Below are 27,624 nucleotides of genomic sequence, written 5' to 3' on the forward strand. Positions count from 1 at the left end.
AATATACAGGGATATGGGAAATGATTATTGACACTGACACAGGTTGAACTGGATGGACTATTGTCTTTATTCAACCTTACTTACTATGAAACTATAAGGAGGAAAAGAGAACAAAAAAGGAAAAAAAATCAAAGAGGGATAGGCCTGGACAGTTTTACTTGCCTGGCACCTAGTATTTGAAGTATATGTAAAGCCAATTATTTGGAGCTTTTTTTTGTTTTAATTTTCAATAGAGCAGAGAATGGTTAAAACCTTTGTCAGGGTTTTTTTTTCTGCCGATGCCCCATTGAGGAGATTTTTATTCATCTTCAATTCCTGCCCAGAAGGCACAGACAAAAGCTAAAAGAAACCTCTTGATGGGTATTCTGACTCTTCCATATTACATCAATAACAAAACAAAAAAGTTGGTTTTAAATATACTTTTAAAGAGGAACTGAACTCTGAAAAGCTGCGCAAAAAAGGCAAGCAAAGTGTGAAAGAGTAGTTTAGCCTGTAGGCTCGCTGCAGCTGATCTTTACCCCATTATGGACCCACCATGCCAGTTCTACAAAGTGTCTCTGTGTGGAGGTGACCATGTTGGAAGAGACAGGGCTTTACTTTCTGGTGTTAGAGACTAAAGAAAAGAGATGTATGAGCAGTACAGCAGTGAAATCGCCTCATCTGGCTCCAAATCTGACCAGAGTAGTAGTCAGAGGCAGCAATGCCATAGATCAGGGCTCAAAATTTCAAATCTTGAGCCACTAGCCAGGCCTCAAGGGTTACTCGCCACCAGTTGCCCCACCCAACCCCTACCACTAATCATGCCCTCATAAATTATCTGTGAAATGGCACTTAATGGTGTTATGCAGAATTAGGTTACAAAAATAAATATTTACAACAACTTTATCGGTTCCCCTCAGCACAGCCTCACCTGTGCCCCACATTGCAGCCTCACCTGTACCCCACATTGCAGCCTCACTGTGCCCCACATTGCAGCCTCACTGTGCCCCACATTGCAGCCTCACTGTGCCCCACATTGCATACTCTCTGTGCCCCCATTGGCGGCCAGATTATGATGGGAGGAAGAGGAGAGCTGCGGGATCGCAGAGCGGTATACCCTGCTGTTACAACTTGCATTGAAATTTCCTCCACTCTGCTCGCTCACACAGCCCTGCCTTCTCCTGACCCCACGCCTGTAGTAGACAACACATCCCAGCATTGGACCTACATTCTGTCTACTACAGGGGCGTGGTCAGAAGGAGGCGAGGCTGTGTGAGCGAGCAGAGCGGAGGAAATTTCAATGTAAACTGTTACAGCGTGCTATACCGCTCTGCGATCCCGCAGCTCTCCTCTTCCTCCATGCTCTCTGCCATCAAGGCAATCACTGGGAGAACCGCTACCAATCAACCCCACATGCGGGCGATGCTCGCCCCCCCCCCCCCCATCCGCTCCCAGGCAGCCCAGCTCCTCGCCAGACCTCATTTTCCACTTGCAAAATGCGAGTAGGCGAGTGGAAAATTTGAGGTCTGCCATAGATGGCACACTGCAAATATACAGCTATGAGGCTTTAGACATAGTGCCTAGGCACACTCACATACCAGCTATTTTTCATGATACGACAGAGTGGAGAATGGCGGGGAAAGAAATGTAACCTGAATTTCCCAGAGAGAATGAAAAGCTCACAGCAGATGTGTTATCAATATATGTCAGAAACGTATGCTTTACAATTTGTAGAGAATTTGTGATTGCACATGGAACTGAGCACTGTAATATGCCCTGGGATCAGCATCACGCTTTATATATATATCATTTACTCACATTTCTTCATCGCAGGAATAAAAAGTAAGGAAGCAAAACCCCTAATTAAAAGAGAAACGATCAATAAAAACATGTGAAGAGCCTGATTTCCTAAACCATCTCAGCACATATGAAGAACTGATCCCTGTAGCCATATATTGCGGTAAACATTAATAAGTTAACAGGCTGCAGCCGAGAAGAGATGAGCTCGGCATTATTGAAAGATACAGCAGAACAGCTGGCGCCATAATGCGCTGGGTGTGCAGGGCGTCCCCTGAAGACACTCGCAGCAAAATTACTTCAACTCCCAAAGATTTGGGAAGAGAATTCATTTTGCTTCTGAATTGAGGAGTAAGTCGCTGACCACTTAGTACTTCACATTTCTTGTCCTCTTGTGGCTTTGTCTTTTCAGATTCTTATCCTCTTTTCTCTTTTGTCTAGGGTGGAAGATGTTAACCCCGAAGAAGGTGATATGGTAAGAATCCTCTTCTGTATTATGTGTAGACTAGGCCTGGCTTGTCAGTTGTAATAGGGACTCCACTTTTTCTTGTCTACCCCTGACAAAATCCCTTCCATCAGATCCTCCCAACAGTAAAATGCTGATATTGATGGAACAGTCATCATTTTTGGACTCCACTAAAGGGAGAGCCTGGTAAAAATGAATGTGGTTTGGCACATATGGATATGGGTATGTGCTCGAGGCAAAAAAACTGTTAACGTTCCAGGAGGTGAGAGACCATATGACTGCATTTATGCTCAACAAACAGATGCCCAGCGTCCACAATGACTCCCATGCTAAGTTCCTTAAGGCCTTGTACAGACGAGCGGACCTGTCCGATGAAACCGGTCCACGGACCGTTTTCATCGGACATGTCTGCTAGCAGATTTTGGTCTGATGGTTGTACACACCATCAAACCAAAATCCCCGCGGACAGAATACGCGGTGACGTGGCGGCGATGTGACGGCGACGTGTGCGAACCTGGAAGTTCAATGCTTCCACGCATGCGTCGAATCACTTCGACGTCATGCGCGGGTTCTCGGGCCAGCGGACATGTCCGATGAGTCGTACTGACCATCGGACATGTCCGGTGGACAGGCTTCCAGCGGACATGTTTCTTAGCATGCTAAGAAACATTTGTCCGCTGAAAACCTGTCCGGTCGGCCGGAAAATTGTCCGGTCAGCCCTACACACGACCTAACATGTCTGCTGAAACTGGTCCGACGGACCAGTTTCAGCGGACATGTTCGGTCGTGTGTACGAGGCCTAAGATCTGGGAACCTTTAGATGACATAAGCCTTCCCTACCCTCCCTCAAGCCAACTTGGGTATACTTTGATGGGCAGCCTCAATGTTCCCAAACCTGTGTTTTCCCTTCCCTCTTGGCCTCTGGCCTCCTGGTCTTGTATTCCCTTATTGTCTTGTATTTACATAGGCTGCATATTGCGCCACCACGTGGGTATTAGCAGGCTCTAGGGGTGTCTCACTGCTGTGGGGAGCCTCTCCAGGACATTTTGAATTTCATGGCTTATAAGTTATTACCAATTACCACTGTTGTGTCAACTCTCTGTCATCTTCTTTTGTCTCATTTTTGCCTCCTTTTGCCATTGTATAAGCCAAACTTGGTTACAAATGTCAAAGCTAGCCCCTGCATGGGCAGAACTGATGCCCTATTATTCTTTGTTAAACTTGAATAAACATTATTGAAATAGAAATTTTGGGGTAAACCTAGACTTTAGATCATGGGTTTTCAAACTATGGCCCTCCAGTTGTTCAGGAACTACAATTCCCATCATGCTTAGTCATGTCTGTGAATGTCAGAGTTTTACAATGCCTCATGGGATGTGTAGTTCTGCAACAGCTGGAGGGCCGTAGTTTGAGGATCCTTGCTTTAGATCAATATCCTATTGTTATATTTTTTACAATGGAACAGTATATTGTACACTGTATATAATATACAGTCCACTCTACATTATATGTGTTGTAATAATAATAAGAGCATTGATTATTCACAAGAGGGCAGACACTTCAGTGGTAACTGCAGCTTGGGCAAATCATAAGACTCTTCCTGAGGACTAAGTTGATTGTCAGCAGGGGCAAGATCAATTGTACATATTTGCAGCTTTGTGTTATTCCACATAAATCGTAGCTCCCTACTGCCATGTAGTCAAAGTCATGAATACCCTTTGTTCTATATTTTAAAGAAGATTTCCCAATCAATAGCAGCAATTTGTTTTTATTCTGAATCAAAATATGTGCATAAGGAGGGCATAAATGGGAGGTATAAATTGCCTATTTCGTTCATAAGTGCACCTACTGAAGTCTAAGGTATATTTTGTCATAGAGTGGGTCCCACTAAAATGGACTTTCCGCTGCATAACCTACCCATTGTTGGAAGGCACTGGAGAGATTGACATTATTCTTTGTAGCAGTTCCCTTGTATGTAAAAAAGGAGACGCTACAGGAGAGGGGAAGGGGTGAAGGGTAACAGTACTGTATTTATGCTCACATGTTCAGCTATCCTTTAACTTCCTGAGTTCACTCTAAAACAATAACCTCAGTGAAAACCAGTTGCGGTTTTGTGCTACTAAAGCCAACTTGTCAAACATCTTGATCATTTAAATTGAGGCTAGGATTAAAAAAAATAAGGCAAAGGGCTACCTAAAGTAAAAAACAAAATGGCAGACCAGTCAACAGATGTAGGTAGCTGAAGTTTTATGGAAAACTTGGCTGCCTTGCACACATCTCAAATTTTTATTTTGTGTTGTTTTTTTTTTTTTTATTATTGTTATTATTATTATTATTATATACAGGTACCTTAAATTGCCCAGGTTTGTGACTGATTTACATTTACGCTAAAAAATAGTAGGTGTGAATAATAAAATGTTATATGGAGATGAATAATATCTTACATTGTACATACATGTTTCTGTTCTGATGAGGAGGGCATAACAACAACATGATACAAAGTCCCACAAACCCTGCCAGTGAAGTCCACCCTAACGCAGCTTCCTGTGATGGGGTGGCAATGATGCTGCCCTGCTTCTGAATTGAGAGTAGAGTTGCCACACTCATGTAGGCTGTGTCTGCTTACACTAGAGTGTGATGAAACAATGTTGCAGGGGGTGGGGCTTTCAGCATTGTTACTGTTGATTCACAATCCCGTTGCTAGTCGATGAGCAGCTGGCCACGTCTAAAACCTTTTTTGTAACATGTGATATAATGCCGACAAGTGTAACATGGCTTTGACTGAATTGTATATGTTATAAAGAAATTTAATAAAGAAATTGAAAATAATAAATAAATAAATAAGAGGATTTGACTCTACTACTGAAATGTAGTTTTTTTGTTTATTCTATGAATATTTGAGTCACATAGTAGGATTTGTTTAGAATCTTTTAAGGTACTTTAACATTGGCAATGCCAAATTACTGCATAGTTGGCATCAGTTGTGCCTAGGGTGACAGGGTTGTCAGAGGCAACACACAGCCTCCCACACATCATTTAGCTGACTACCAGGAACATATTCTTCTGAATAATTAAAGATTACAGATTACTCCCCTACCTGTAAGTGCAATCCTGCCAGGTTTGCTGAACCTTAAAAGTGGGCTAGTGGGGCAGGAAATATAAAGGTGGTCTTGAGCATGGAAATCATAAAATGCATAAGATTCATTAGGTCTTTAGGTCCCTTGGCCAATTATGGTCAATTGAGAAAAATTTGATGGTCCCCAGGGATTCTACTGCAAATTAACATTGAGGTAGATGTATACCGCCCAATGTTGTTGCCAGTGTTGTTCTCAATGCATTCCCGATGCCTCCACTGTATTTCCGTCTCCTGTGAACTCAGAGGGAGGTGCAGGGAGTAGCACAGACAGCGGGAAGTGAAAAAGGAGGGGACTGAGTGGCAACACTGATCACAGACTGTGAGAGGGAACATGAAGCTCAAGCACATGGCTTGATAAGGGGGTGAGATCCAATGATGAGTCTGTGTAAGGCAGCAGTGTGAAGCAGAGTACAGGGGGGGGGTGGGGGACAGAACAGAGCTGGAGTATTATGTGTATAAGGCAGCAGTGTGATCCAGGGGACGGGTGGCAGAGAGCCAGAGCATTGTGTGTATAAATATGTGTGTAAAATGTTGGTGATCCACGAGATTCAAAATAGTGAGTTTAGTGGTCCGTGAGATCCGAAAGGTTGGCGACCACTATTTTAGAGCATTGCATTAGTTGCAGACATTTTTATTTCTGGCTCAATTGGCACTTGTCGGCTTAACACCCGTCTCCAACATTTTCTTCAGACTCTTCAGGAGCTTCTTGGAAGATTGGGAGAAGCAGAAGGAGGCACGGCTATTCATCAGAATGGGGAACTCATTCTTGAGCGTATTAGGAAGAGTCGAGAAAGACGAGAACAAATCACGGCTGAAGAAATGGGAGCTGTCATACAAGACCGGGATGCTGCTCGTGGTCAGGTAAGATGCAGCACTGTGATTATTTGGACTTGTGTTTCTATGGTAAGGATGACATTAAATATATCTTGAATACATTAATGCCTGTTTATCTTAAAGTGTTGGTCAATTTAAAATCTTTTCTCAAGTAATCTTCCAGGACAGCATCTCTCAGATGCTGCCATGAAAGACTCCTAGAAAAAGAGTTACCGGGTACCTAACTCGTTTTTTTTTTTACATTTGTTTTAGATAGAGTGGAGAACAAAGACTTCAGGGGAAATCTACTAGAAGTGGTGCACACAGAATCTGGTGCAGCTGTGCATAGTAACCAATCAGCATTTGCGTTTTATTGTCAAAGCTCAATTGAACAAGCTGAAGTTAAAAGCTGATTGGTTGCTATGCACAGCTGCATCAGATTCTGTGTGCACCGCTTTTAGTAAATCTCCCCCTTCCTGTCTGTTTTTAACTGCTATCTGGGACCACTTCCTGTCCTGATACATTAGTTCCATCAAACACAAGAAGTGAGGAAAATAATATGCTATAGGGACATGAAAATAAATCTAAAAGTGGTCTAGCCTTCTCTTATTATACCAAAAAAGCATGTTTATCCCTGCCCGTGTTACTGTTGGAGCATTCCCCTCACCTCCTGTTTAGTAAAACATGGTTAGTAGGACAGGAAGTGAAAATAAATCTCTCTACAACTTCTCTTCTTTATCTTATACTAAAAAATAAAACTTTTAACTTGACATACACTTTATCAATTTACTTAGTAAACTGAATAGTAGTAACAGTTGCTGACACCAGGCCTACAGAACAAATAACATCTGACAGTGGTTCTGCAAAAATGAAGATGAATATTATTACAGAACAATATTTTGTGTGCAGCCATTCCTATACCAAGCTTATGATCTGATTGAATGAATGAATGAAAAACTTATATAGCGTGGCACATGCAAACTGAATCGCTTCTGGGCGATCTTTGCCAACACTGGAGCTGACCTGCCCAAGTGGCTGTATGTTGTGCAGTTTAAACTGAGAACTGGATAGGGTCAAATGTACTTTTACTATATATATCAGGCCCTGTGTATCTATACTGGAAACTGTTATATTTTTACAAGCATACAGAGTAATGTTTCCCAGAAAACCAATGTTATTCCCAAGAGACTGCTCACACACTGTGGGGTTAATTTACTAGAACTGGAAAGTGCAAAATCTGGTGTAGCTCTGCATAGAGACCAATCAGCTCCAGGTTTTATTGTCAAACCTTAATTGAACAAACTGACGGAAGCTGATTAGTCACCATGTAGAGCTGCACCGGATTTTGCCGTTTTAGTAAATCAATCTATGTGTGTGTTGAAAGGGCTCTTGGGAGATGTATTTTTGGGGGTATGACTGTGTGAATAGCAAAAATGAACAAGGTACAATAAAAAAAATGTAATCTGGGACATGCTATAGAGCAGTGGCCTCCAAACTGTGGCCCGGGGGCCAGATGTGGCCCTTTGCTTGCCTTTATCTGGCTTTTGGGGCACTGGTCTATCAATTAACACCAATCATTGGGCACTATTCTATCAACTGACTCCAATAATGGGACACTTTTCCTCCTACAGACACCATCAATGGCACTATTCTTCCCATTGGTACCAACAACAATGGGGCCTTCTTCCTTCCACTATAACCAATGATGGGGCATTGTTTATGTCTACAGACGCCAGGGCTTTTTTTACTTCCACAGTCTGGCCCCCCCAAAGCCTGAAGGACAGCAAACTGGCTCTTTGCTTAAAAAGTTTGGAGACCCCTGCTGTAGAGGATGAGAATGTGGTTTGTGGGTAAATACAAATAATGCTTGGACATTAAAGCCGGTTACACACGGGCCAAATGTCAGGAGACATTTGCCTTTTAAAAAAAAAAAAAGTCAGCTGACATTTGGTCTATGTGTATGTCGGCTCGTCTGACAGAAGTTTGGCCGGCTTCTGTCCAACAAGGATGCTAGAAAACCAGCAACCGACCGACTCCCGATCAGTGCTCTCAGCAAAGAGCACTGATCGTAGTGTCCTGCCTTACAACAGCTCAGCGGTGCGATCGCTGTACATACTTTTCATAGCGAGTACAGCAGCTTCGACCGGAGCCAACAGTTTTATTTTCATTCAACCCCCTTGGGTTGAATGGAAAAAAAATGAATGGTATGTACCAGGCTTTAAACCTCTCTGTTCAAGATAACCCATAGGGCTCTGTATATCCTGTGCCAAAATATACCAGAACTATTCTCTGCACTAAAAGTTACTGATCCTGTTACTTTTTGGGGTTTCTGTTTTCTCAACTTGCAGGTAAATATTAAATAGGTACATGGTACTTGCTCTTCAAAGTATTACTGGTCTTTTATATAAAGCATAATGATCACATTTGTTTCTATTAAAAATAAAACTAGATGCTGTGAGTTTAGGCTTTTTATTTTTTTTAACAGATTTGTCAGTGACAGGGTTAAAACACCATCCCTACACCAATCCTGAAATGTCTCAGATTCCCGTCTGCAGATTGACATCCCTATTCCACTGCTCAGAGGGCCCCGTCACTCTCCCGAGCTGCAAAATAGGGTCACAGATGCTCTTGCAGGTACAAAGCAACCTTAGAATTTTGTAGTCAAAGGTTGCCAACTCACAGCTAACTGATTTCCCTTTCTAAGGCAATATAAACATTCACTTGTCTTCCTGTAGACCCTGCCAAATTCCATAATTCCAGTAGCAAGGCAGCTTAAATGAGGCTGAATGTCGTCAAAAGGAGGCAGAATTACTGAATCAGTCTGCAGCAAGTCGTTAAAGGAGCAATTCCACATAGCCGAGCAGAAAATAAGCTTCTGTAAATAGCCTAATTGGCTTCCCTAAATAAATCTACCATGCCAATACCACGGTTTGGACTGCTTTGAAATATACAGTCCTTCTGACTAAGTGTCAGTTTATATTTTGCTCTTAACTTTAAGCCTCAGTTTGAATCACTTATCAACCCCTGTCATAAAACACAGCAAAAATTCATCCTCAGTTTGTTGTCAACCTTGAAAGAAAAAAAACGTTATTACCGCACATTGCTTCTTGCCTGGACTTTAAAGAGAAAGCTGAACACAGTAGCTAGAATGACCCGTTCTGCTCTATTTACTTACAGCAGTTGTATTGCCTATGTTTATGATGTAGTGTGGGCATGTGAGACTGGGGCTTTATGAGTCTGTTGCTTATTTAGAAGGAATGCGCTGCCTTTTCAAGAATTTTCTATGTAAAATCCGATTTGTGCAAATAATGTGATCAACATATTCTGTTTTTATTTTTGAAGAACAGTGTAATTTGTGATTATACAAGGATACTTTAAAAAGTTTCCACACTTTTTTAAACTAAGTGTTATATATATGTAAAAATGTGGAAACTTTTTGAAGACCCTCGTATATGTACATATTTTATCATTAAAAGTGCAGCCTCTGGAATGCTATACAATAGTTGCACTTTATTTCTACTAGTCACAATGTACAATAATGCTGCGTACACACAAACGGATTTTCCGTTGTAAAAAAAAATTGGATGGTTTTTCCAATGGAATTTCGCTCAAGCTTGGCTTGCATACACACGGTCACACCAACATTTTCGACCGTCAGGAAAGCAGTGACGTACAAAACTATGAGGAGCCGAGGAAAAACGAAGTTCAATGCTCCCAAGCATGCGTCGAATGCGTGTTTTTTTCCTGTTGAAATTCCATACAGACGAACATGTTTTCTATCTACGTCCGTCGGAATTTCTGACGGAAAAAAGTCTGATGGGGTATACACACGGTCGGAATATCCAAGCTCCCATCGGACTTCCATCGGAAATTCCGACCGTGTGTACAGGGCATTAGTCTACGAGTCAATTGTTTTTTTTGTGTGGCTGTTGGCTGATCACTTATTTCAGTAGTTGTGGGGCAGTGAAACACTGTGATTGAAGTGTCCATTGACTGGCTACTCTCTAAGGGCCAGATTCACAAAAGAGATACGACGGCGTATCTCCTGATATGCCGTCGTATCTCTGTGATCCGCCCGTCGTAACTATGCGGCTGATTCATAGAATCAGTTACGCATAGATAGCCCTAAGATCCGACAGGTGTAACTGTGTTACACCGTCGGATCTTAGGCTGCAATTCTAGGCCGGCCGCTAGGTGGCGATTCCATTGCGGTCGGCGTAGAATATGCAAATGACTAGTTACGCCGATTCACGAACGTCCGCTTTGCCCGTCGATCTAAATTTACGTCGTTTCCGTAGAGATGCCTGGCGTAAAACTAAGGGTGCCCTCTAGGTGGTGTAACTCATGTTAAGTATGGCCGTCGTTCCCGCGTCGAAATTTTTAATTTCACGTCGTTTGCGTAAGTCATCCGTGAATGGCGCTGGACGTTAACGTCGAAACCAATTACGTCCTTGCACGTCATTTAGCGCAATGCACGTCAGGTAATTTTACAGACGGAGCATGTGCAGTATGTTCGGCGCAGGAACGCGCCTAATTTAAATGGTGCCCGCCCTATTTGAATTAGGCGGGCTTGCGCCGAGCGAATTTACGTTACACCGCCGCAAGTTTACAGGTAAGAGCTTTGTGAATCAGGCACTTACGCTGTAAACCTGCGGCGGTGTAACGTAAATGGGATACGTTACGCCGCCGCAGCGTAACGTATTTGTACCTGAATCTGGCTCTAAATCCCTATTCATCAAAAAATGTACTATGCTATTCATACTAAAACTTAGATGTATTAAAATCCAGTCAAAATGCTTATTTTTTTTTTTTTTTGTTCATGATACCTAATAAAATACTTTCTATTTTCCATAATTAGTATGGTATACTCCAAAGCTTTGAGCATTTCTCTGCACTGAATGCCTTCCTTTACAAGAGATAATATATTGCTGTAAGGAAGCATTCTACTTAATTTGCTACTGTGTACTATTGGAGTCCAGCAGGCCTGATGAAGTGTGTGTGCTACACAACATAATTCTGAAGATAAACCTGAGTGTTGCCGTTGGGTTTATTATACATTCAGTAAAACTGTAGTAAGGATGAATAATTGTTGTGTAGGGATAGTTTGGGACTGAACTTGGTAGTCACAACAGTTCTCAGATATGTTGTTTTACTAGAATGATTTATTTTTCTATGGCCTCTTTTACTTTGTTTAATTCTTATCTATACAATTATCATCTTCCGTATACGGTATGTTTTTGCTTGTGTTCTGTATGTATTGCTTGATTCCAGAAAGGTCTGTTTATTTAGCTGATGGTCAGATTAAATATTGAATTATAGAGTATATAAATATTGAATTGTAGATATTGTATTAATATAACAATATTTATTGCCTTTATTTATAAGTGACAACTTATTTAGGGGGTGTCACAGGTTAAATTATTTTATGAGTGCAAAATAAAGCCCTTCCTTTACAAAAGGGCAGTCATAGTAATAAAAAAAAATAATCACCAGCGAAACTAGTGATAGATACTGATGTTTGTTACTGTTTGCGATCAGAGATTTGAAACAATTATCAACCGTGATTTTAAAGAATACCTAGCATAGGGGTTTCCAACCTGCAGCCCAAGACATTTATGAATGCGGCCCAACATAAAATTGTAAACTTGGGTAAGACTGTTGATTTTATTTTTATTTTTTGTAAAAATGCATTTACAACTAGCAAACACATGCGACTGAAGGAAAATATAACAGTGTCTCTTTACTGGACTTTTATAAGTTTTATCCTTCCAATGAAAAATATCCCATTTTTCACAATCGCGCCTTATTCATGTCGTCAGTTTTCAGCAGCACTTATATTTGTGAGCAAATATTTTCAAGAATGAAGCACATGAAGGGCAAAATTAGAACCAAAACATCTGATGAGCCTTAAGAATCTATTGAGAATTGCTACTACATCCATCAAACCAGATATTGATGCATTTGTTTATCAAAAACAGTGTGAAATATCACACTAGTTTTATGTTGCCCTCTTTTTTACTTTTGCAAATAAAAAGTATTACAAAAAAATATACAACGTTTTATTACTTATGCTGGCCATAAACTATACGAAAATTCGGCCGAAATTCGGTCGTTCAGAAAGATCTTTCGTTTTTCGAACAGTTAATGGGCACAAAATCGAAAATCGTTGGGACGTTTTTGAGACGAAAAAACAAAGGACAAGTTTGTAAATTTTCTGCCGAACGAACGATAAATCGGAAGGTTAATGTGTTTCCAGTCCGAACTTTTTGCACTAGGTATATGTAAAAAAAACTAACCAATTTTTTTTTTATTTATGTTCACTGAACGATTTATCAGTCATTACGTTTTTCGAAAGTTCGTTCATACGATTTTTCGTGGAGTGTATGGCAAGGTACATTATTTATAATAGTGATCGTTAACTTGTGATCTGCCTGCCTTTTTCTGCTCATCAGCTATCCCTATTGTTAGTGTATTTTATGTTTGGCCTGAGACAATTTCTCTTCTTCCAATGTGGCCCAGGAAAGTCAAAAGATTTGACACCACTTACCTAGCATTTGCTAGAATTGTCTGTAAAATAGACAGTATATCTCTTAAACCATAACAATAGGCTAGTCAGCACACCAGAGAGGCACTTCAGAATTATAATGATGTGTTAATGTACAACTGAACCCCTTTGATCATGGCCTTAATCTGCTTTTTAGGTGATCAAGTTAAAGGGTTTGTTAAGCCGTTTTTATAAGTCTATGCCAGCCCCTCTGTTAGAGGCTGGCATAGCACACTATGTAAGTTGTTTTAAAAAACAAACATTCTAAATACCTATTTAGAGCTGTCTTCAGGCCGGTCACATGACTCACAGACACTTTACAGCTCCGATGGGTGTTTTCTGCGGGAGGACCCATGATCTCCCTCTGACGTCAACCAGGGAGATCACATGGCCACTTTTCTCCGCAGAAGCCCTGTCTCGTAGCTGTAAAGCATCCGCGAGTCACGTGACCGGACTAAAGACAGCTCAAATTTGGTATGTAGAATGCTTGTTTTTTAAAACAACTTGCATAGTGTGGCAATTGTACCTTTTTTCTTTTTAAAGAAAAGCAGCGGAGACAGACACAGAGAGGGAGATGACAGGCAGGAAGGAGGGGGTGAGGGGAAGAGAGGACGTACTCTGACCACGGTGGTCGGGGCTGAGCATCTGATTTTCGTGGTCAGTATAGAGAAGGTATACGGGAAATGCCAGGTTCAGGGAGTTTTTTTTTACACTTTAGAGGGGGCAGATTACACAGCACAAGCACTGCTTTAAGGGACCAGAATCTGTATATATTTTTTGGGGATTAACAAACACTTTAACCACTTAAGGACCGCCTCCTGCACATATACATCGTCAGAATGGCACGGCTGGGCACAAGCACGTACCTGTACGTCCTCTTTAAGTGCCCAGCCGTGGGTCGCAGGCGCGCGCCCAACCCGGTCCGAAGCTCCGTGGTCGCGGGACCCACGGACCCAATCGCCGCCGGAGTCCCGCAATCGGTCCCCGGAGCTGAAGAACGGGGAGAGTTGTGTGTAAACACTGCTTCCCTGTTCTTCACTGTGGCGCTGTCATTGATTGTCTGTTCCCTGATATAGGGAAAGGTGATCAATGACGTCACACGTCCAGCCCCGCCCCCTACAGTTAGAAACACATATGAGGTCACACTTAACCCCTTCAGCGCCCCCTAGTGGTTAACTCCCAAACAATGCATCTTTATAGCATTTTTTGCTGTGAAAATGACAATGGTCCCAAAAATGTGTCAAAATTGTCCGATATATCCGCCATAATGCCGCAGTTAAAGCGACGCAGTGCCGAATCGCAAAAACTGGCCAGGTCTACCTGCGTAATGGACCGGGTCTTAAAGAGTCACTAAAGGATTTTTTTTTTTTTTTTTTAGCTAAATAGCTTCCTTTACCTTACTGCAGTCCTGGTTTCATGTCCTCATTGTTCGTTTTTGCTCTGATGTTGCTGTAGTTCTTCTCTGTTCTGGACACTTCCTGGTTGTCTGTTTCCTGATGACCACAGTACTGGGAGTTTCTAGTTTCATGTTCCAAACCATCACTTCTCTATGGCTCTGTGTAGCACAGAGGCAGGATTACATGCAAAAACGAAACTAAATGCAAAAACTAAACTAAAAAACTACAGGTACATTATATGATTGATTTTTATCTATTTTTAATCGTTTCTCTATACCCTGTAAACAGTCATTTCAGCAAAAAAAAAAATTTCCTTTACAACTCCTTTAAGTGGTTAAGATATTCCTGCTAAAGCAACCACTGATATATATATATATATATATATATATATATATATATATATATATATATATATATATATATATATATATATATATATATATATATTGTAATATTATATTGTAATATTGTGTATTTTTTTTTATATATATATATATATATATATATATATATATATATATATAAAACCTATGGTATATTTTTTACACCTGTGCCACCTATAATACCAAAAGTGCTGAAATGATTCTATATTCCTGTACCACTGGCTCTATGAAGCTTCATGCTTGTATATATGACTGCAGTCAATGTAAAACTTTGCATTTCACAAACACTAACCTAAGTTTAAGGGTGCCTTGTCTGTTGTGAGATGTGATTGCGTACAAGACGTGTGAATGTGATACATCCTCTATCAGAGCTGTTTTATAAATCCCCATAGCAGTTGAACATAGTGCTTTTCTCATGATAGATGAACTTTTATCTTTGCGATGTTTGTGAACCCATTTCATGCTTCTAAATGACCGTGAAAGAGATCTTTTGCAGCAAATGTTAGACCTATAGCTTCCACTAATTACATTAGTAAAATCCTGGTATAATTTGACAAATAACCCATTCATTAGAATTTTCAGTTTGTTTGTAGTAGAGATGTGTGATTATGTGTTCTGCACTTCTGACATTTACTACAAGTGATATCTGGCTTCCATTTTGTACTGCTCACCCATTTTTTCATCCTCCCTGTGCTCCTGGGTAGTATAGGTAACGTTTCATACTGTATAAAGTTATAGTGTGTTGCAGAAACTCTTTATGGCTGCATCTGGTTTGATTTGAATTAATTTGTCATTTCAGGGTGCTAAACCTTAGACCTATAAAGTTCTACATTGAAATGCTGTTAATCTGGCAGCTCAGGTCATCAGCAGTCAGTGTGTGTGTGTGAGCAGTACAGAGCGGCACTGTATTCCGAGCTGTGTGCATGGGCGCTGCTTCTTACATATCAGTCTAGCGCAGGAAAAAACAGCAGCATGTATTTTCATAGCTCCCTGAATAAAAATCTAAAAATAAACTGCTCATTGTAAGTCCAAAAAGCTCTCGCATTAACCCTTGACGACAAGTGCGCTGCTATAAGTCAAACAAATGAGTCACTTTACCAGTGGTTGTAGTTTCTAAGCAGGTACAGCATGCAGTGTGCACCAACGTAGGACTTATTCTGAATTCAAAACGTTTCTTTTAGAATTAAACAGCTACCTTTTTTTAATACTAAATCCACCCAAAAACAGACATTTCTATTTCAGGTATGCTGGCATCTTGAATCACCTGCTGCTGGTCTATTTGGTTTGCATACCTGCTACCACTATTACAGTGGGGTATGACTCTTCCTTTGAGACCCAATTTAATTTTCTATTACCAAGAATACAGCTGCCAGGGCTTTGGCTGCAGAAACAGAGGCCCAGATTCTCAAAGGCGTTACAACGGCGCAACACCATTTGCGCCGTCGTAACTCCTCATCTGGCCCCGGGTATCTATGCGACTGATTCTTAGAATCAGTTACGCATAGATACCCATTAGATCTGAAAGGCGTAAGGCTCTTACGCTGTCAGATCTTAAAAGCAATTTCCCGCCGCTAGGTGTCGCATCGTCGTTTTCCCCGTCGTCTATGCTAATGAGGTAATTACGCGAGATTCCCGAACATACGCGCGGTCGACGCTGAGAATTTACGTTGTTACCGTAGCGTACGTGACGCGTAAGGTTGCCCCTGCTATTAGGAGGGGCAACCAATGTTAAGTATGGCCGTCGTTCCCGCGTCGAATTTAAAAAAAAATTACGTTGTTTGCGTAAGAAGTCCGTGAATGGCGCTGGACGCCATTTACGTAAACGTCTAAGCAAATGACGTCGGGGCGACGTCATTTAGCGCAATGCACGTCGGGTAATTTACCCGATGGAGCATGCGCAGTACGCTCGGCGTGGGAGCGCACCTAATTTAAATGGTGCCCGCCCCATTTGAATTGGGCGGGCTTGCGCGGAGCGATTTAACGATACACCGCCGCAAGTTTACAGGTAAGTGTTCTGAGAATCAGGCTGTAAACCTGTAAACCTGCGGCGGTATAACGTAAATCACATACGTTACGCTGCCCAGGAGCAACGTAAATGTATGAGAATCTGGGCCAGAGACTCCATGAAGGCTTAGGCCCCATTCACATCTGGAGTATTGGCATCTCGGGCAGAATCGGACTGGAATAGTGGCAATAAATGACTAAGCCTGTTGGGGTGCCATTCATTTTTAATGTCAGCTAAAGGCAGTGCAGTGTTGCCATAATTGTTGTGTGATAAATTGCACTGCAATAAGGGCCAACCGCATCACACAAAGCTTATTGCCCAAAAAGGAACAAGAGCTTTTTTTGCACCGGCACTGTCAGATTGCTTATTTTGTACGTTTGCCCACTGGTAAAGAGATGGTCAGTCATTCATTTTAATGGTAGGTTTATTTTAACCACTTGACATCCGGCCAATTGTCAAAAGACGGCCGCAAGGTGGCTCTTAATTGCCGGGAGGACGTCTATAGACGTCCTCAGGCCACTGGGGGGCGCGCGTGCGCTCCCGCGGCATCACTGAAGTGCCGGTGCGCGTGCCTGGCGGCCGCGATGTCCGCCAGGCAACCGCGATCGGCGGATACACAGACAAGGACGTGGATCTGTGTGTGTAAACACACAGATCCACGTCCTGTCAGGGAGAGAGGAGACCGATCTGTGTCCCTTGTACATAGGGACACAGCATCGGTCACCTCCCCCAGTCAGTCCCCCCCCCCCCACACACAGTTAGAAACACTCCCATTTTACACATTTAACCCCTTCCTCGCCCCCTAGTGTTAACCCCTTCACTGCCAGTCAAATTTATACAGTAATCAATGCATTTTTATAGCAGTGTTCGCTGTATAAATGCAAATGGTCCCAAAAATGTGTCAAAAGTGTCCGATATGTCCGCCATAATGTCGCAGTCCCAATAAAAATCGCAGATCGCCGCCATTACTAGTAAAAAAAATCATAAAAAAAAAATCATAATTCTGTCCCCTATTTTGTAGGCGCTATAACTTTTGCGCAAACCAGTCGCTTATTGCGATTTTTTTTAATAAAAATACGTAGAAGAATACGTATCGGCCTAAACTGAGAAAAAAAAATTGGGATATTTATTATAGAAAAAAGTAAAAAATATTGTGTTTTTTTTTCAAAATTGTCGCTCTATTTTTGTTTATAGCGCAAAAAATAAAAACTGCAGAGGTGATCAAATACCACCAAAAGAAAGCTCTATTTGTGGGAAAAAAGGACGTCAATTTTGTTTGGAAGCCGCGTCGCACGATCGCTCAATTGTCAGTTAAAGCAACGCAGTGCCGGAAGCTGAAATTTCGCCTGGGCACGAAGGGTGTTTATGTGCCCAGTAAGGAAGTGGTTAACAGTGAGAGACAGAATAACAACAAAAATATCCAGAAAAATGCATTTAAAAAAAATTATAAATTGATTTGCATTTTACTAAGTGAAATAAGTATTTGATCCCCCTATCAATTAGCAATATTTCTGGTTCCCAGGTGTCTTCTATACAGGTAACAAGCTTAAAGGAAGTGCTTCTAATCTCAGCTTGTTACCTGTATAAAAGACACGTGTCCACAGAAGTAATCAATCAGATTCCAATCACTCCACCATGGCCAAGATCAAAGAGCTGTCCAAGGACGTCGGGGATAAGATTGTAGACCTACACAAGGCTGGAATGGGCTACAAGTCCATCACTAAGCAGCTTGGTGAGAGGGTAACAACGGTTAGTGCAATTTTTCGCGAATTAAAGATACTCAAATAACTGTCAATTTTCCTTGGTCTGGGGCTCCATGCAAGATCTCACCTCGTGGAGTTTCAATGATCATGAGAATGGTGAGGAATCGGCCCAGAAATACACTGGAGAACCATGTCAATGATCTCAAGGCAGCTGGGACCATCGTCACCAAGAAAACATTTGGTATCACACTACGCTGTGAAGGACTTAAATCCTACAGCGCCCACAAGGTCCCTCTTTTTAAGATAGCACATGCACAGGCCCGTCTGAGGTTTGCTAATGAACATCTGAATGATTTAGAAGAGAACCGGGTGAAAGTGTTGTGGTCGGATGAGACCAAAATCAAGCTCTTTGGCATCAACTCAACTTGCCGTGTTGGGAGTAAGAGGAATGCTGCCTATGACCCCAAAAACACGTTCCCCACAGTCAAACATGGAGGGGGAAACATTATGCTTTGGGGTGTTTTTCTGCTAAGGGGCAGGACAACTTCACTGCATCAAAGAGATGATGAACAGGGCCATGTGCCGTAAAATCTTGGGTGAGAACCTACTTCCCTCTGCCAGGGCATTGAAAATGGATTGTGGATGGGTATTCCAGCATGCCAATGACCCAAAACACATGGCCAAGGCAACACAGGAGTGGCTCAAGAAGAAGCACATTAATGTCCTGGAGATGTCTAGCCAGTTTCCAGACCTTAATCCCATAGAAAATATGTGGAGGGAGCTGAAGGTTCACGTTACCAAACGTCAGCCACGAATCCTTAATGATTTGGAGAGGATCTGCAAAGAGGAGTGGGACAAAATCCCTCCTGAGATGTGTGCAAACCTGGTGGCCAACTACAAGAAACGTCTGACCTCTATGATTGCCAACAAGGGGGCAGATCCACATAGAAATGGATCGGCGAAGCGCTACACCGCCGTATCTTACCTGGCTTTAAGTCGAATCCAGGAAGATTTCGCGCCGTAAGTTACAGCGGTGTAGTGTATTTCTGGCGGTGGAATTTAAATTGGCGATTAGGGGGCGTGATTCATTTAAATGAAGCGTGTCCCCGCGCCGATTGAACTGCGCATGCTCTGTTTCGAAATTTCCCGCCATGCTTTGCGCAAAATGACGTCGCAACGACGTAATTTTTTTAACTTAAACGTGACTTACGTCCATCCCGATTCACGGACGACTTACTCAAAAAATAAAAAAAATTCAAATTTCGACGCGGGAACGATGGCCATACTTAACATGGCAAGTCCAACTATACGCCACAAAATAGCAGCTTTAACTATACGCCGTAAAAAGCCGACTAGAGACGACGTAAGAGAATGCGACAGCCGCGCGTACCTTCGTGGATCGTCAGAAAAAGCTCATTTGCATACCCGACGCGGGAAAACGGCGCAAACTCCACCCAGCGGACACCGAAGTATTGCGTCTACGATCTGAAGGCGTACGACGCCGTACGCCTGTCAGATCGATCCCAGATGCCGTCGTATCTTGGTTTGAGGATTTAAACTAAAGATACGACGCGGGTAATTTGAAAGTACGCCGACGTATCAGTAGATACGCCGGCGTACTCTCACTGTGAATCTGGCCCAAGGATTTTTCCACCAAGTACTAAGTCATGTTTTGCGAAGGGGTCAAATACTTTTTTCACTCATTAAAATGCAAATCAATTTATAACTTTTTTTAAATGCGGTTTTCTGGATTTTTTTGTTGTTGTTCTGTCTCTCACTGTTAAAATAAACCTACCATTAAAATAATAGCTTGATCTTTTCTTTATCAGTGGGAAAACGTACAAAATCAGCAGGGGATCAAATACTTTTTTCCTGTACTGTATATAAGGCCTCGTATTGAGGTGGTTATACCAGAACCATGGTTGAGGCTACAACCATGATACCGGTACCGTTATTTTTTGGAGCCAATTCTCTTTTATGTAATAATGATCTAAGTGGCTATACAGCTGCTGGATCACTTTTACAGACAGCGGAGCCCAGTACCGAAATGACCAGCAGCTGGTTTTGGTTTGTTTACAAGCCATTATCGGCTTGTACAACAGCCGATCAAACCAATCTCAGTTTAATTGGCTGCTTTGGATGCCATAGGAGAGATATGGAGCCTCAAAGACATCAGATCTCACCATAAAGAGGACCAGTCACTGCCCTTCCATTCTTCCCTTATGGTAATAAAGCTGATCAAAAATAAATAAAGGGACAGTGTAAAAAATAAGGGACAGTTACTTTTACAGAATTTTCACACTGAATGGCTTTTGGGGTGTTTTTATGTCCTGATATTCTTTGAATTATATGTTCATTTGTTAGTTCACGCTTATCGAAAATATATATAATTTTGTGTTATAATTGGGATATCAATGCACTATAGGGTATAGATTCATGCACTGAGGGGTGTCTAGTACATTTTTATATACTGAGATCCACTCATTTGGTTTGTATTATAGTAATTTAGGATTTTTTAATATATATATATATATATATATATATATATATATATATATATATATATATATATATATATATATAATATTCCTTTATACACTTTTTATGGTTTTATGTTATTTAGTGCTGTAAGAATAAGGGATAGCCTTATATACAGTATGTCAGAGAGTCGAGTCATGTGCTGTCCTTGTCTGTAGTACACATACAAGGGATAGAAAGCCAAATGTTGATCTTTTGGTGTTGCACCTCTATTAAAAGATGTACCGATTTGTAGCAGGGGCAAGGACCATTGCATAAATGTGGCAGACACATTAGTGGTTCCATAGGATTGCTGTATTCTAATATTTACCCGCTTGTAAACTTTTTTTTGCTTTTGCTAAGCCAGATCAAATTTGAAGGGATTCCAGTTATTATGGTAGCTCTGGATTGTCCCCGCAGAATGGTACATGGATCTAACCTGCCTCATAGTTGACACTATTTGGCGTCTACCATTTCCAGAAGACTTGTTGCTTTAAGAGTCATTACCATCGATTCTTTCCAGCTTCAAGCTTTAATGACTTGGCTGCTGAAAGGCAAATGTTGAGGGAAGGAGGGTTATCAGATGCAGTCATTTGCACTATTTACTAATTTACTATCATACTTAGAAGGCATATTTTGCTGGTATGATTCTCTAGAAGTATACCCTTGTTCCTTCTCCATTGACTGTCCCCTGACTTTTCTTCTGCACAGAGTAGACTTTTATACGGAACTCATGGAATAATCTATTTTACATTGGGCCTGCTTGGTTACATGTAATTATGGATATGTCACATCCAGAGGGCCACTGGGGATTCTCAAATTCAGTAAAGTAGTCTTTGCACATACAGTAATCTCCTGTTATGGGTGCTGCAGTGACTTCCCGTCTGGTACGCTGAACGTAGCTCACTAGGTACCTTGACATTTGGAAAACATCTTGTATTTTTTTCAGTCAATACAAAGTGTTCAAAGAATGGTAGAATGTGACATCATCCACTCCTTCCTGCCTCAACCAATTTATTGAAAAAAATACAAAGGCCCGGATTCAGAAAGAAGTTACGACGTCGTATCTCCAGATATGCCGTCGTAACTCCGAATGCGGGCTGTCGCAACTCGGCGCCTGATTCATAGAATCAGATACGCCTCACAGTTGCCTAGATACGAGCGGCGTAAGTCTCTTACGCCGTCGTATCTTAGTTGCATATTTACGCTGGCCGCTAGGTGGCGCTTCTGTAGATTTACCTATCGAATATGGTAATGAGCTAGATACGCCGATTCAGAAACGTACGTGCGCCCGGCGCATTTTTTTTACGTTGTTTACGTAAGGCTTTTTTCGGCATATAGTTACCCCTGCTCTATGAGGCGTAGCCAATGTTAGGTATGGACGTCGGGCCAACGTCGAATTTTGCGTCGTTTACAACGTTTGCGTAAGTCGTACGCGAATATCGCTGTGCGTAATTTACGTTAACGTCTAAAGCAATGACTATTTGCGGCGTAATTTGGAACATGCGCACTGGAATACTTTCACGGACGGCGCATGCGCCGTTCGTTAGTAACGTCAATTATGTGGGGTCACGACTATTTAGCATACAACACGCCCCCTACCAGCCTATTTTGAATTACGCAGGTTTACGCCGGCCCATATACGCTACGCCACCGTAACTTCGGACGCAAGTTCTTTCTGAATACGGGACTTGCCTCTCAAAGATACGGCGGCGTAGCGTATATGAGATACGCTACGCCCGCCTAAAGATAGGTATCAGGTATCTGAATCGGGGCCAAAATGTTTTCTGAATGGTGAAGGTGCCGAGTGAGCGACTCTCTGTCCTCACTGTACCAGAGGGAAAGTAATTGCAGCAACACTCAGAGACAGTCCTTACTGTATGTATCAAGGACTACTATGTTGACTTTGAGAATACCTAGCAGTGACATGTCCATAATTACATGTAACCAATCTGGTCCAGTGTAAATTTTAAAATAGATTATTCCTGGAGTTGAATTATGGTCAGGTGTCGTTCAAGACTCCATTTTTGGTCCTTCATACGGATAGGTTCATTCTGTGCCTGAAACTTTCCTTTCTCCTAAGGCTGGTATTGGCTTCCACTTCCCAGAGGCGATTCAGTTTGCATGTGCAGCGCTATATACGTTTTTCACTCACTCACTCACTTGAATAAAGACATTTTTCTTCTTTTGCTTTGTCCCAAGCCAATCCACCCCAATGAAATTGTTTTACCTGCTTTGGGATCTATTCCGCGCAATTGGAGTATATCTGAATGTCACATTTGGGTTTTGCAGATCAGATTCCCTGTTAGTTCCTTTAGAAGGCCCATAAAAGGGCCTTGCAGCGTCCACTGCTACAATGTCATGCTGGGCCAGGCAGCCCATTTTACAAGCATATGTAATCATATAGGGACAAACCGTGTTTCAAGTTACAGTGCATTCTATGAGGACAGTAAGTACTTCCTGTGCTTTTAAAACGATTAGGTTTGTAAAACAGCCACTTAGTAGTCAGTTCATTCGTTCATCAAATTTTGCAGGCGTCATTTTGACTGGCCTGTACCTTTTCTCTGAAATGGTTAGTCTGGTTTTCCATTTTGTATTTTGCCAGCCTCGTTGGTGCTGCTGCTTTGAGACGCCCCAATGGTAATGATCTAAAGCAGCTGTGTCCTCCAATGATCAAAAAAGCCTTTACTCTGTGTCCTTTGGAGCTCAAAACTGAGCCAGAAGTGAGAGCAGGTACCTGTCAACCATATGCCAAATGTGGTAGCGGAGGGGGGCAGACAAGCAAGCAAGGCTTCCCCTTTTGGGTGCTGCTTTAAAGTAGAACTATAGGCAACAGGTTTTTTTTTTTTTTTTTTCATTTTGGATTCCTGTCCCATTGCCAAACAGGAAGCCAAATCCCTGCAAATTATGGGAATTCCTTGGGGACCCCCAGGTCACCAGAATTTGTGTACACAATGAAAGATTTTCCCTCTATTACTATTCTGGAGACAACCCAAAATTTGGGATTTTCTTTTACTTTCATTTCAATGATAATGGTAAACCGGACAAATTGAGAGGGAAAATCTCCTTAAAGTGGAACTACACTGCATCTGAGCACCAAAAATTCTATTTAATGTATGTTTTAATATCCAAAGCAAACACACCCATCCATCTATGTCTCCATACTTTATTTTTTTTTGCTGAGAAATCACTCTCTTCTAGGATTTCTGGCCATGGCCATCTTGAGTAAGGGCAGATGATTCATATAGAATTATGCCCTTAGCTCAGACATGTAGGCAGATGGGTGTGCTTAGTTGAGAAGGCCCATCCTGAAGACTCCTGGGATGTATGATATCATTTGCCTAGTCCTGGAAACCAGGAAGTAACTGAAGAAAAGTAAAAAAATATATATATATAAATAAAAATATAAAGTAAGGCCTCATTCACACAAGGCAGATCCGTTGCCACGGAGTCCGCCAGCTCAGCGGTAGGGATGAGCTCCGGCGTGTTCGTACACTCCACGTGTAGAGCCCGCCAGGAAGTCTGCATGGCACTGCGCTAACCACAGGCAGGGAGACATTTTCCGATCTCTGCAGCCGAGCATCGGGACAATGTCTTTCTGCCTGTGATTAGCGCGGTGCAGACTTCCTGGCGGGCTCTGCACGTGGAGTGTGCGAACACGCCGGAGCTCATCCCTTCTCAGCGGAAGATCTCACCGTTGATCGGCGGATGACAGGTCCCTCTCTGCTCACTAAATGGGGAGGGGCATGTCGAGCGCGCTGCTTGCTATGGATAGATTGGACGAAAACGGACAGCATGTGCGTTTTCATCACATCTCACCTGATCCGATCCACCAGGACGGTTGTCGCCATACGTCTGATTTTAGCGGATCGGATGTCAGCCGACAGGGTCACTGCTGACATCCATCGTTCCATAGACTTGCATGGAGCGCCCATTCAGGTCCGCCGAAAAAACTGAATGTGTGAAAGTTCCACTTTAACGGGGAAGTTCCACTTTAATGGGGGGCAGAGACAATAATAAAACTGACAGGTGTTCTAATCTCACTGCACTCAGTCCAAAACTTGAAAAAAAGTTTTGCCTTTAGTTATACTTTAATCATTTTGTTTACATTTTTTAGGCTTGAATGGTTTATTTCAGTGCAGTCAACTTCACTTCCTAAACTAGACACTAAGGCCCCTTTTAGACTGAGGCAGGAGCTGCGGTTGCGGTATAACGCCGCTAAATATAGCGGCGCTATACCGCCGGGATTACCACGGGATTCGGCCGCTAGCGGTGCGGTATTAACCCCCGCTAGCGGCCGATAAAGAGTTAATACCGCCCGCAATGCACCTCTATAGAGGCGCATTGCGGGCGGTATTGCCGCGGTTCCCATTGTTTTCAATGGGAAGGAGCGGTGAAGGAGCGGTATACATGCCGCTCCTCTCACCGCTCCAAAGATGCTGCTGACAGGAGATTTTTTTGTCTCCCGCCAGCGCATCGCCTCAGTGTGAAAGCCCTCGGGCTTTCACATTGAGTCTGCAGTGCAGGAGTTTTTCAGGCGGGATAGCAGCGCTATTTTCAGCGCTTTACCGCCTGAAAAACTCCTCAATGTGAAAGGGGCCTTAGATAAAGTTCACAGAGCCTGCCCTGCTTTAACCGCTTCAGCCCCAGACCATTTTGGTGGTTAAAGGCCGGGCCACTTTTTGTGATTCGGCACTACGTCGCTTTAACTGACAATTGCGTGGCCGTGCGACGTGGCTCCCAAACCAAATTTACGTCCTTTTTTTCCCACAAATAGAGCTTTCTTTTGGTGGTACTTGATCACATCTGACATTTTTATTTTTTGCGCTGTCACGTACCAGAAATGAAACGGTTGTATAGATGGGTTTACTTCCGCATTAACTGGAGGAATCCCTCCTGCCAGGACATTGTATTCTGACAGATGCACCCGCTACTGTCAGCTGCTGATCAGGAAATGTTTTCTGACATTCTCCTTTGTCAGAAATTGATTAAACGATCATCTTCTGTTTTGCAGGGCCAGCCACACACTGATTGAAATTTGGCTAGTCCCCACTGAACCTGCCAAGTTTCGATCTGTCTATCGCCAGCTTGACGCTGAGAGGTAGTAATGGCTTTAACCACCAAACCCCCGGACCATATTGCTGGTCAAAGACCAGAGTACTTTTTGCGATTCGGCACCGCTTTAACTGACAATTGCACGGTTGTGCGACGTGGCTCCCAAACAAAATTGGCGTCCTTTTTTTCCCACAAATAGAGCTTTCTTTTGGTGGTACTTGATCACATCTGACATTTTTATTTTTTGCGCTGTAAACAAAAAAAGTGTAAATTTGAAAAAAAAACAATATTTTTTGCTAGGGATATTTAAATGCACGTACCTGTACGTCTATCTGCCTGCCCATGCCATTCTGTCAACGTAAATAGGTGTGCGGGGGTTGGCAAGTGGTTAAGATCAGTGGAAGCAATAGTATAGAGTGGCCAATTATGCAATGAGCAGCAATCGCACAGTAACACATGAGGTTGCAGTGCTCTTCATTCTGAATTTCACCCAAACACCTGTTACCTTCTTTCAGCACTTGGTTTGAATCCCAACAAGGATACTGACTCCATGGAGTTTGCATGTCCTCCCACAGTCCGAAGACATGTAGATATGTTAATTGGCTTCTCTCTAAATTGGCTCTAGTACAGTATGTGTGTGTGTATAATGTATGCATGTGATATAGGGACCTTTAGATTGGAAGGGCTCCTTAAGGGCAGGAACTGATGGGAATGGAAATTGTGTACAGTGCTGCGTAATTTGTCAGCACTATATAATTGCCTGTAATAAATAATGATGTGCTTTAATTTAATGCTATGCAGTGGACCTTCAGGCGTGAGTTTTGGGGGTTTCCCTAAAGTAAGTTGCTTCCTTTACAAAAACAATTATATATGTTCTCTGAAACGGCAATTAGGTTATTCTGCCTGTGTGTAGAAGTAAATAGTGCTCAGCAGAGTTCATCAGTTCAGTGCTGTAATCCTGTGTTAGCAGCACTGCTATCTCTCTCACTGTGATAGGCTGCATGCTTGTAGTGGTTAGCCGAGATCTGTCACAGCAAAAGACTATATAAATATGCAAACGAAACCATGTCAGTGTATCAACAAATACAGAGGTATAAACTCAAATATTTGATGCTCCTTCTAAGCACATATTTTCAGATGAATAAAAAAACAAATTACTACAGGACGGATAAATATTGACACTCGTCCTTCGAAAGGGAAAAAAAAACTCCATCCAGGCTTCCTTTTGCCAAAGTGTGTGTATGTTTGTGTTCACTGCCATGATATAGCGGAATCCCGTGAACATCACATGGCCTAGGCTGTCCTTGGCACTCTGGCTGAACGGATTCCATCTTATAGTGCAATTATGCAGTCATTTCCTGCAGAGCTTTTCAGGTGTAAAGGTCCTCAAGTATGAGACAGACTTGGGAATAATTTGTCCTGGTACTGGAAGACTTCAATTATAAGGATAACTCACTATGTAATACAGTTACCCATGTTTGTTTTTTCTTTTCCCTAGTTAAATTTTTATTTAATTTTTTATTAAACTATAAAACAAAATATATCTTTTCACTTGGCCTAAGCTAAACGGATACTAGTCTTATCAACTAAGAATTATTTATTAATCGGTGGTGTTGGAGGAAATGATTGGCTGCCAAGGGTAGGAAATGATTGGTGCTACCATCATTTTTTTTTATTATAAAGGTTTTGGGATGTTTAAAGAAGTAATACTAAGCCATTTCCCAACCTGACCATTTACCGTGACACGTTCAGGGGTCAGGCTGGGAGACCAGTAGCTATAGCAGTAGAGAGGCTCTCACCAACCAGCAGGATAAGTACACAAGCAGGTC

General features: G+C 42.1%; 1 protein-coding gene across 4 annotated transcripts in view; it reads left to right on the forward strand.

Moving 5' to 3' along the window:
* The window catches only part of MIPOL1 (mirror-image polydactyly 1), a 495,484-nt gene that overhangs the window by 220,867 nt on the left and 246,993 nt on the right, over positions 1–27,624 (forward strand). For all 4 annotated transcript variants that reach the window (XM_040333088.1, XM_040333091.1, XM_040333090.1 and 1 more), the window contains 2 exons: positions 2,218–2,251; positions 6,069–6,239. In XM_040333088.1, the coding sequence (XP_040189022.1) occupies positions 2,218–2,251; positions 6,069–6,239 (205 nt within the window). The remainder of the gene's footprint in view (positions 1–2,217; positions 2,252–6,068; positions 6,240–27,624) is intronic.

Source organism: Rana temporaria, chromosome 13 (assembly GCF_905171775.1).
Source record: "Rana temporaria chromosome 13, aRanTem1.1, whole genome shotgun sequence".
Lineage (NCBI taxonomy): Eukaryota > Metazoa > Chordata > Amphibia > Anura > Ranidae > Rana > Rana temporaria.